Below are 12,757 nucleotides of genomic sequence, written 5' to 3' on the forward strand. Positions count from 1 at the left end.
TGCTAGCAATTCTGTGTAATAGGCCCTCAGTTTCTTATTTAGTATGTTCCCGAGATTTTTGTGTAAGTTCATGCCGTTCATTCTTTTATGATCATAAGGCATTATGTGCGTTTGTTTTGGTTTTGTTTATTTGTACATTTCCGCTTTATGTTGTTACATCCTTCTTTGCTTTCTTTGTTCTTTTTGTCTTGTAATCTTCCTTTATTCCCCGTTTCATTTCTTCCACTGTTCCCGCCTTTGTTCATTCCCTTCATTTTTCCTTTCCCTCTTCGTTCACTCCTTTATTCGTTCCCTTCCTTCATTCCTTTCCATTTTGCCCTTTCCTCCTTCGTTCCTTTATTCCTCCGTTTCTTTCACTACTTCCTGGCTTTTTCCCTTACTTCGTTTTATCGTTTGTTCATTCATTCCTTCATTCTTTCCTTTTACAAATGAATAAACAACCGCAAAGGTTATTAAAATTTGGATGGTATTAATATAATAATTATCTCATAAGAATTTAGTACTTGATGTTTGATCCTTGAAACAAGTTGCAATATCTAAAGAATTAAGCCCTGCTTTCAAACTTTATTATTTTCTTAACGCATGAAATAAGATAAGTTCGTTAAAGTGTTAGAAAATCAAATTGAATTATTTTGTTTATGCATATCTGGCGAAAGAAATGTAAAACAGACTCATTCACTTCGAAAACATAGCGAAATGTTATACATTATCTTAAATCTAAAGAGAAGTGCAAAGGATTGACATCATTAAATATGAAGATCTTTTACTTATTTGTTTGTTCAATAGGACTTCTAGTGTATAGGCAGGCAGTGTTCGCAAACCATCAGGAGCCCGTATGTTTTTCTCGGTTTGACTATGACCATAAAATGTTACAGAAAATGATTACGTTGGAAATGGAACAGAAAAATATCAAAAAGTTGATAGAAGACATGAAGAACATGCAATCGGAACATACAAGTAATGTATACGTTTACTTATTCCAGAATCTGCTTGTTAGTTAATTCATGTAAAAATGATGAAATTATAACATTTTGATAGTTTGTTCTTAAACTTCGTGTTGAAACCATAATTGTTATTGAAAATTGTACTTGTTTAAAAGAAATTAATATTTTACATCATTGTCGAAGCGATTATAGATTTAATCTTAAGAGATATTGAATTTATTGACTGTGCTCTTCTAAAGTGAATAAAATGATAAAAAGATTGTGTTTCTATTTCTTTCACACAAATTCACCGAAGTTATCCTCTCTTTTTATTTTTACCTTATCATTTCTATGTTTTGTCGAAAAGTGTTAAGAATAAGCTGACACGATGTGCACTGTTTTGAATATAAAAATCTTAAAAAATCATCAATTTCTATACTAATACGATGCATTGGACGAATAAATTTAGTATTTTATATAAAAAAAGAAACCTTTTTTCAGAGGAAAGAAATAAAGACAGGACAGTATTGAATACCATTGAAGGAAAAGTCCTTACTATTGAAGGCATGAATACACTTGCTGGAACAGGAAATACGTATGTAAGATGGGGAAGAACACGGTGTCCAGAAAATGGTACAGAGTTGGTTTACAAAGGTTACGCTGGTGGTTCCTACTATAGTAATAAAGGAGCTTCCGCCAACTTTTTATGTCTACCGGAAAAACCGTTGTGGAATGTATATGAGGACGCTGAACAGACTGCCGGCACTGTCTGGGGAGCGGAATATGAATTGTATGGTAGAAATATGAACAATTTCTTTGAGGAAACATTGCTCCAACAAGATGTTCCATGCTGTGTATGCCGGACGAAGAGGGCAAGTGTTTTGTTTGTCCCCGGTCGTAATCAATGCTATGATGGATGGACATTAGAATACGAAGGTTACCTATCGAGTGGTCATTACAGTCACGAAGCATCATCTGAATTCGTTTGTCTCGATGTTGAGCCAGAAATAATTGACGGCGGCAGTGCTAGCGAAGATGGAAAACTGTTCTATTTTGTAGAAGCACGTTGTGGATCCCTACGATGTCCACCATATGTAAATGGACGCGAACTTACATGCGCTGTTTGTTCAAAATAACTTATGTGCCCTTACACAGGTTAAATGAAATGAATGAGCGTTTCCTATACTTTTTGGTAACGAAGCTTTCTTTTAAATTTATTTAACTATTCACGTTCAGTTTGTGATATCTGTAACAATGTTTTTAAGTACTGCGATATACTTTAATCAATTCAAATTTTGCAAATCTGCGAGGTAACTAATACACCACATAAAGATGAATTTTCAGTTGAATATACTAATGTTTTACGATCATATATTCAATGCACGAATACTTGTTGATTTAATGAACAATTCTGTCATTTTTGAGCTTCAGCAAAAACAAATGTGTCTCTTTGTATATGATTATGCAATAAATAGGTGTGTTCTATGTATGTGTTGAATTCTCTTTGAAATCTATAATGATATAAAATACACAAGCAATATTTTCATGCGAACTATTGACATTTCTCCCAATGAGTGATAAATGACATAATTTACACTGTAATTGTCCAACTTTTCTTCTATACAATTATTTATACACGGTCAGATTGCCTGTAAAAATCCTTATTAATATTTTATAATACAGCACAATTCTTTTATAGGGAAAATGAAAATAACGTCATAAATTTTCAGCAGTCGTTACATAGTGTATGTAAAAATGTCACAGTTTTTATAGAAATCCGTGGCAGATTAATAATATCTGTCATATGTTGCAGTTCGGACCGGAATATTCGTCCCGGGGGTAACGAGGCTTGTCGAAATGACGTCATCCTGAGCAAACAGTTCCCTTTTAAAGTGACGTCATTTTACCGCGGTTTATTCATAAATTGCGCAAAATTGACGTTGTATGGCACGCGACTCATCCCCCCCATGCCAGATGAAATTTCCGGCATGGAAACGCCAGTCTATCATGCAAGAAAATATTGTTTATATCATTCGCCGTTTCTGTTTTAACAACGATTTAAAATTCATAATACACGTTATCAACTTTGAACATATCTGGTCACGAGAATTATTGGAATGTAAGAAATAACCTATTAACCCCTTATTGAAAATACTCTATTTATAAAATTACTTTACCCATTGTTTTTTGGGGGTGTTTTTTTGGTAAGAACAAAAGAAGATACGACGTATAAAAGAAAGAAAAAAGTTATGATTTAACATGCTGTAACGAGCATATTAATCCAGATCTGTTGCGTTAACAAAAGATAAGTTTTGTCCAAGAGAATGTGAATACTAAATCTATATATATGGATTAATCACGGATGTTGATAATAATAATAATAATAATAATAATAATAATAATAATAAAGACTTTATTTAACGAGAGAACTCATTTGAACAAACATATCAATCTTCCATGAGGCCCTCAACAAGGAACAATATAAATTTAACACATTCAAACTATTAAAATACATAAATGTAAAAACATACAGGAGATTATCAATTTGTATACATCAATGCGTGACAAAACCTCAAGTATAAAGTTTTAAAATGGTTAACAGATGTAGCAGACTTAATATAATCAGGAAGGCCGTTCCAAATACAAGATCCAGAATAAACAAAAGACTTACGAAATTGTTCAGAATTTGGTCTAGGGGTAAAAAGTTGAAAATCAGATGATGAACGCAAAATGCGAGTATGAACATCTGACGATAAAATGAAATTATTCAATAAATAGGAAGGCGCCTGATTATTCATTATTTTAAACATCATAATAGCTTTTTGAAAAACAACCCTCTGTGAAAAGGTCATCCAGCGGAGATCAGAAAAAAAGTTCAGCAGATGGAGTGTCATAATCTTTGTCTAGAATTAGTCTTGCAGCTCTCTTTTGGAACTTAATGAGTTTATCCTCTAGAAAGGACGTACAGTTACCGTAAATTATGCAACAATAATCAAGATGTGGTAAAATATATGCATTGTAAAACATTTTACGTACAGGTATAGATATGAATAATTTTATACGTGATAATAAATGTAACAATGAGTTACACTTTTTAAGAACATTATCAATATGGCTTTGCCAAGACAAGGTGTTATTAATTGTAATACCCAATAATTTTTCTTCAGAGCTACAAAAAATTTGCTCTGTTTTATATAAAATACAAGGATTACTTTCATGAATATAATTTTGCTTGTGTTTTGAGGAAATATACATGACCTTAGTTTTGTTAACATTGATAGACATGCGATTCAAATCACACCATTTGTTGGCATTTAAAAGATCATGAGTAAGAGATTCAACTACTCTGTTTAGGGATACATCAGAGGTTGAAAGGGTGGTGTCATCAGCAAAAATATCAGTTTCTGTTTTTTCCATAGACAAAGGCAGGTCATTGATATAGATTAAAAACAGTATAGGACCTAGCACAGAGCCCTGAGGAACTCCAGTAGTTACTGAACTTGACTCTGAATATAGTTGAAGCTGATATAATCACGTCTGCCCTTAGGGACCCCCCCCCCCTCCGGTTCAAATAGGAAAGTTTATATTACAAAAGTAATAACCAAACACTAACAAATCTGATAATCACATTGAATACTATTTTTTCTAAAAAATAATTTCATTATATGCATCTTTTATTCTTTATCCTATCGCTAAAGTCGTTCCATGGTTATGAAAACCAGGGATATAGTTAGACATAAAATGCTATGCTAGACATAATATGCTATTAAAGTGAAATTATGCTCATGGAAAATTAAAAATAAAACTGTTACAATAGTGATTGACCAACTGTTGATACTGGAAAATGTTTAGGATAAAGTATAAATAGTTACAGGTAAATTCCGATGTATATTTACATAAATTTCCCTGGTTCATGTGAGTTTTTGTCACTCATGCGAAGTAAATTATACATTTTGTATTATTATATACTTATAAATGAAATATTGAGAAATATTAATGAAATAAAATGCATATTTTCTTTTTCCGTATTTTCACTGTAAAATTTATTTTTCACTGCAGTGAAACATATTTTCCGTATTTTCACTGGTGTCTTGCCGGACTACTTCCTTTTAAATTCTGCCAGTACACAAAATTAAAGGGAAAGTCTTTCAAATTTTAATGTCAAAAAAGAGAAAAATGTATATAATAAACAGAAAATATAAGTTTTTTTTCTATAAATACATGATTAATTTCATCTTGTGGCATGAAAATTACCATATTTCACTCGTGACTACCGCCACTCATGAAATATTTATTTTCATACCACTCGATGAAAATAAATCATGTATTTATAGAAAAACCTTCAATATCCTCTATTAATAAAAGGGAATTATGGCAAAATGTAAAATTATATTGACTTTCACCAGTCCTGCTCACTCGGTACATACCCTTGGATGGGCATAATTTCACCAGATGCAAGTAAAAGCAGCTTTACCTCGTCCGAGTATCATTTTAAAGATACTTCTTGTTTATTATGAGACCTAATGTGCCTTTGTTCAGTACTTCAGTACCAAAAAGGTGTAGAATTTTATAATAAACAACAGCCGTTTTGTCCGTCGTGACGCCACTTTAATAACCTAATTATATATTTAACCTGATCATATATTTAAAAAAGACGTAGAAAATGAATTATCAAACAGATAACAAAGGGCATACCAAAAACATGTATGTAAAACAAACTAGGAATGTCTGATATTTTGAAAAGAATAATATAATTATTAATTGTATCATAGTTTGGGGACCTTTCTGTTGAAAAAGTGTCAGACGTATACATATACATGCACAGTGCGGTAACTGGAGTGCAGGTATCAGTTACCCGCGCTCCAGATCATGCCCGTTGATTGGCTCATTTTTGCTGGGGTTTACATATTGTGACGGCAGAGAAAGGGAAAGCGGCAGAAATATCATATTCAGATGCTCGTTCATTGGTTACTTTTTCCCGGGGTTTAAAATTGTGACAACAGGGAACGTATTTTTATGTTTGACTATGATACAAAAGAGAAAGAACACCAAAACACTCGGCAATCTGATTTATACTCGGGGGCTACGCCCCCTCGTACAAATCAGATAGCCTCGTGTTTCGATGCTCTTTCTATTACTATATGTGAAATCAAACTTAGGATTTAAGACTTTGGTGTATTCAAACATAAGTTATTCTTGTAAAATTAAAGATATCCATGGGATTATTCTTGCACAAGTCAGATTGCCTGCTAACAGTCTGGAGATAAAAAAAGGAGACACGATAATATTAAAAGAGAAAATAGAAATTGTCGAAATTGTCCATTAGATATAAAAGAAACAAAATAGAAATTTTTTGTTCAATTAAGATACAAAAAAAAATTTACGCGCAGAATATCTATATATATATCTGTAGATGGCCCACACTGCAGAAGTTCGATACAATTATGTCGGGCACAGAAATCAAAACAATTAATAATCTGAAAAGTTACCTGTATTATGCATTTGAAAAGAGGACAACAATTTAGATTTTCTACGTTTTTGTAAAGGGAGACAACCCAAACAATTTGGCTAGTAACACACAACAGTTATATCATCACTATTGTATTTTCGTGTTTTCGTTGTTTTGAGTTATGTGGGTGTCGCGATGGCCCTAACGGGTTAAAAAATAATTTTGATTAATCTAAGTATGTTCATGATACAAATGTACATGTATTTATTATCTAAAATAGTCTAGAGCATGTTCATTTTTTGAAGTATTGGCGGTCTTCTTTTATTTTCCTTTTTAAAATTGCAAGGTTTAAAAAGAACGAGAAAAATAAAGCAAAACATTAATTGTGCAGTGTTAACATAAATTGTTCACACAAATGTTTAATCTTTTAATCTCTTGATTATATTTAATGATGGCATACGCCTGTGACAGAAAGAAATGCAATTTTGTTTATCCTAGATATACACTCGTATATACAATATGGACAAGACTACATTAATTAGCTCCCTTGCGAAATCTAATATAGTATATATAGTTTAGAAATCGGTGTTTATTACGTATGTATAGATGACTTTATTGCAAGTGGCACAATAATGTATGTGAAATTCACGCTATCTTTGTCAACATGTTCGTAACTCAATATTAAACTATGTAATATATGTTAAACTGATTATGTCAAATCCTATACTGAAGGAAAAAAATTAGATTAAACTGTTCACCTTCAAGAAATTTGCAGACTATCCATTGATTTTGTGATTGTATATATGTATGTATGAATGAATGTATTATGTAATTGACTATGTACTTTGTATACGTCAAAATAAACTTTCTGTTCTGTTCTGTTCCTAGATATACAAATGCAAAATAATGACTCCAAATGTAGATGCAAAATAAAATGGCAGAAACGCTAAAACATTAATTAATGTCTATGATTTCGGTCAGACATTACCCTCATCAATATCATATAAAATTTCATTTGTTTACTGCCGACATGAGAATACATTCCACACGCCATTTCCAATAATAAGTTAATATCCATTTCATTACAAATTAAAATTTGTCTTACATCGGTCAAAACAGGCTGGTGTATAATCATGATTAATTTTGTAATTTTAACGTATCCTTCATAATGATGTGTGTAATCACGTTATGAAAACACATTTATCACACACCTGTGCCGATTTTGCGACTCCGTAAATATGGTATTGCACGGCCGTGCATATATTTTGACGTGACGTCATTAGCGTTATACAAACATAGTGTAAAGACGCGCTAAATGTTAGCGTTATACTATAGGCGCGTCAATGAAAATGACTCTTATTTCACTTGAAACGGTCTTTATTTTGGGTATGTGATAAATAGAATATTAAATTCGTGTAAGTTCAATACTGAATTTATTGCACTCGTTGAATAAAATAATATTATGCTCGCCAGAGGCTCGCATAATATAACTTTATTCAACTCGTGCAATAAATTCAATATTGAACTTACACTCATTCAATATCCTCTATGTATTACATTGAAAAGAAAAAATGGCGACCAAACTAAAAATAAAATTGAAATATTATTGTATAATAAAAATAACAAATAATTACATGTATGTATCAGGAAAAAATCACATTTTTAAATCTAAAGAATGCATGTAATTTATATGTAATGTATACGTACAAACTTACCGATTTATTTCGATTTATTTAAAGAAATGATAACTCCGATAACCACAGCAACTATTTGCTTTGCATTATGGTCTTAAAAATTGTCTTTGTGATTGCACGTCGGAGTTTATGATTTCAAACATACATAATGAATAAGTGTGTCTTCCAGATGCATTGACATCTACTTATAACACCATCATTGTTGTTCAGATTTGAGACTTTCTCTTACATTATACAATGTTTTTGAGGCTTATAGACTGCATCTGAATTCTTTTTATTTGGAACATGAAGTACATGCACCCAGTTTTGTTTAAAGTCAACACTTTTCATACCCAACTATATTTAGACGATAATTCATTCATAAGGCGGGCGTTGACTTTTCTCAGCATTAAGAGTAGTCCAAAATTATGTTATTTGATAATTTGATCAGGTAAAGGGCTAGACCAAACAATAATTTCTGTCTTCGAGAAGTTAAAGTCTGAAAGAAAACACTTATAGACAAAATAAACGAGGTTAAAAAATCATGAATTCACTTATGTGGCATTTTGGATCTTCTAGACAATCACAAACTTTTCCTTCTGGTTCATTGTTTGCTAAAGCTACAATATTCAAGTTAACATTACAATATTATTTTTTTCAGAAGTTGTTTGTCTTCACTGAAAGTTGTCTATAGGACTGACATCATTAGAATTAACTTTATTATATTTATTGAACTTTTTTTTATATGTTTCCAAAACTTACGTGAACTGCTTTTACTCATATTACAGAGTTTAGACCTTTCTTTTAGGTTGAAAGATCGCTTAGCATTCCTTTTCTCTTCTTCATATTCTTTCCTACTGTTAAGAAAGTTAGTTTTATTGTTATCATCATTGTTTAAATCAAATGCTCTTTTCTTTTCAAGAAAAGCTGATTTTGCTCGCCTGAAATCTTCATTAAACCAAAGCGCTTTTGTAATTATTCGTTTAGGTTTGTTAGCTGTAAAAGTTGTACCATATATTTGATAAGAAATGTCATACGTGTGTTCAGTTTTTGAAAAATGATTATGACAGGTTTCAATATCAATAGCATTGAGCTCAATTTACTTATTAAATCATCAAAAACATATTTATGGTTATCCAACAACAACGCTAACTCTTCTTTGTCTGTATTATCACATATAATTTTACCATATAATTAGTTATCGTTTTTATAAACATGAAGTGAAAACGTAATAGGACAATGATCTGAGAATTCAGTAAGTTTATTGATTTACATCTGAGTAATAAGTGGAAAATTACTAGTATTTGTTATAATATAATCAACGACACTTGCAGCATTTTGATTTCTAATAGTATTGTGACAAGTTAAATCTCCATTCTAATGTCGGCCGTTTACAATAATAACATCATTTTCCTTACATAAAGATAACAACTTTTTCCGAAAGGATTAACACGATTATCACGAGATTTACGTTCAGGTATGTCTAGACAAGAGTAACTACTGCACGGTAAATCTACATAACGGTCAAGATTAATACACCTGACAAAATCATCAAGTTGACCTGTACTTGAATTTAAGTCACCTGTAACGAACACGTCACCTAGCTATTTTTACGTAATACTATATCAATATTTAATTATATATTTGTAACCAAGTGCTAATTTTAAGGTTTTTTACTATTTTCCAAGAAAGGTAACTCTGTCGGCCTTATTTGATTTTAATCTTAACTTTGTGTGATTATGTCCCCTTGACCACATTGGCTATTTGCTCAACCATAACGTTTCCCTCCTAAAGTTAGGGTCACTTGAGGTCATTCTTTGTGTTAAAGAAGTTGTTGGTCATTGTGACATGCAGATGTGTTGATTTTATATTATAAATAAGGATTTGGATTGAGGAATTGGTATTTGTATGTTTTATTCATTTGTTCTTAAAAGTTCTAATGTCAACTAAATGAAGACTTATAATAATTAAATACAGTTGTGGATTTGATAAAAGTTATTTTGATAAATTTGTATTGTTCTTGAGTGTTAGAATTCAAGATGGCAGCATATGTTCTTATCTTATAGTTATTCCTAGAAATCACTGTTTCTATTTGTATTGCACTGATGTTTGTAAATTACAGTTACAGCATAATTAACAGCACAGTGAGACAGGGGTGAGTGACAGAGGTATATTTACAGAGTCTGATCCACAATTGGTATGTTATATTTATATGTCATTGTTTATATATTTTTGGAGCTACATGTATATTTTTAAGTTGAGCATATATTGTATATTGTTTTATAAATAAATGATTAAGTGGTCACTAGATGCAGGTACAATATGATGTAATACATTTAAAGATGTATTTTATGTGTACATGATTTCTTTACATGAGATAAAATGAATGGTCTATCCCTATAGACTGATCTGTTGATCTGTTGATATTAGACTAAGTATATTTAAGGTAGATCTACTGTAATGTACTTAATGAAGTGTACCTTACAAGTGTATAAAACTATATATTTCATGATAGTATGGGATGTTTGGTATTTATACTTTCAGGGCTTGGTAGATGTGATGTAGATGTGATGTAGATGTGATGTAGATGTGATGTAACAGTGATGTAACTGTGATTGATGCGATATGATGTTTATGTTGTACGATGATGTATGATATATGATGTTTGATGTGGAGAAGTACTTTGTAACCTGTAAACTATAAATAGTGTCCACTACAAATTAAATTGAAGAACCAGTATTACCCTCAGTTTTGTTCTTTTATATATACAAGGCATAAAGACATAGGGGTCACAAATGGCGCCCAACGGGGGACTCGAACCCACGACCCTCAGATTACTTATGGAAACATAGAAAGTCGACAAACAATACTAAGGAAATTATATGCATGCACACAGGGTGCCGACAGTGTAAATACTTATGCTTCAAAACTTGAAGAACTATATACACAAGCAATACAACTTAGAGCTATACAAAAGGATGAGCGTTTACTACATGAAGCATTGTACCAAGGACTTAATACAGAATTAAGACATATCGCTCAATATAAAAGTGAAACAATCTTGAACTATGACCTTTTCAAAATAGAACTTAGGAAACTTGAAGCAGATATGAAGTCATCAGGAAAATTAAAGACATGTCATGCCACACAACAATTGAATGAACAACCAAAGAAGAAAAGTGAAATTGAAGAATTAAAAGAAATAGTTAAGGAATTAAGTAATAAAATGGACAAATTTCAAAAAGAAAAAGATGCAGACAAGACTGTACAAGAACAAAAGACATATTATGGAGATCAACGACAACAAAGGGGAGGATACTATGGAGTTCAACAACAAAGAGGTGGATATTATGGAAGTCAACAACAACAAAGAGGAGGCTATTATGGCGGAGAAAGATGGTTTAGAGGAAGAAATGGAGGATACCGAGGAAGAGGTCGTGGAATATACACACCTCGAAGACCACTTGCATCAAATACATTTATGGGAACATGTTACATTTGCAACGAGAGAGGACACTTAGCAAGGGATTGTCCTAGGAAGTCATCACAAAAAGATTTAAAAGAATAAGTGCACTTGTTGAGGGATCAAACAAGAGCACTGATCTAAAAGATCCCAATTTAGTTGGAGACACTAATGAGGCTGACATTATGGTAAATAATCATGAAACTACTGCTCTACTAGATACAGGAAGTTGTGTTAGTGTTATTTCTGAAACATTTTATAAAAATTACCTACAAGACTCAACAAAATTACAACCAATTAGAGACATACTTAACATTGAATGTGCTGATGGACAAAAACTACCATATTTAGGATTCATCGAAATAGACTTGACAATAATAAAAGGACTTCCAAATACAAAAACACAACCAGGTTTACTTCTTGTGGTTCCAGATACCAATTATTCTTCAAAGACTCCAGTTATATTAGGAACAAATATCTTGAAAGAACTATTAGAAGAATGCAAAAGCAATTTTGGAGATCAATTTCTACAGAAGACAAAATTACATGTTCCATGGTACCTTTGTTTCAGAGCTATGGTCGTCAGAGATAAGGCATTACATCAAAACAAGAACAAGATTGCAATAGTTAGAAATGCTATGCCTCACAAGGTTATTCTAAAGCCAAATGAAACTGTCAATATTCAAGCATACTTGGATAAAGAACTTGATCATACAGTCACTGCTGCTCTTATTCAACCATCAGAAGATGCAACAATACCAAATTTCATTGACATAACACCAGGAGTCATCAAGTATGAATATGGAAAGAACAATAATGTTACAGTTACAATGTCTAATCTGTCATCTCAAAGTACAACAATATCACCAAAACAAATAATTTGTGAGATTCAGCCAGTGTCAGTGACAGAAGAAGTGTTCAACAAATTAGAAGAAGATGAACTTAACAGACAGAGAGAGAAAATAGTAGACGATTTGAATATTGATGACAATAATCTGTTAGATATACAACAGAAACAACAGCTTAAAACCCTATTGATGAAACATAAGGATATTTTCTCCATTAATGACACAGATATTGGACAGTGTAGTAAAGTAAAACACAGAATCGATCTATTGGATGAAATTCCATTTAAACAACGCCATAGACGCATCCCTCCTAATATGATAGATGAAGTACGACAACACTTGGAACAACTTCTAGCATGTGGTATCATCAGACCTTCTAAATCACCTTGGGCTTCCAACAT

General features: G+C 31.9%; 1 protein-coding gene across 1 annotated transcript; it reads left to right on the top strand.

The window, feature by feature from the left end:
- Positions 1-684: 684 nt before the first annotated feature.
- LOC132754147 (uncharacterized) lies at positions 685-2,402 on the top strand. The gene is made up of 2 exons (XM_060744740.1): positions 685-957; positions 1,425-2,402. The coding sequence occupies exons 1-2, from the start codon at positions 753-755 to the stop codon at positions 2,057-2,059; spliced, it is 840 nt and encodes a 279-aa protein (XP_060600723.1). The 5' UTR covers positions 685-752; the 3' UTR covers positions 2,060-2,402.
- The last annotated feature ends 10,355 nt before the right edge of the window (positions 2,403-12,757 follow it).

The sequence above is a fragment of the Ruditapes philippinarum genome, unplaced genomic scaffold, assembly GCF_026571515.1.
Source record: "Ruditapes philippinarum isolate M1 unplaced genomic scaffold, ASM2657151v2 ctg15391_1_1_1_1, whole genome shotgun sequence".
Taxonomy (NCBI): domain Eukaryota; kingdom Metazoa; phylum Mollusca; class Bivalvia; order Venerida; family Veneridae; genus Ruditapes; species Ruditapes philippinarum.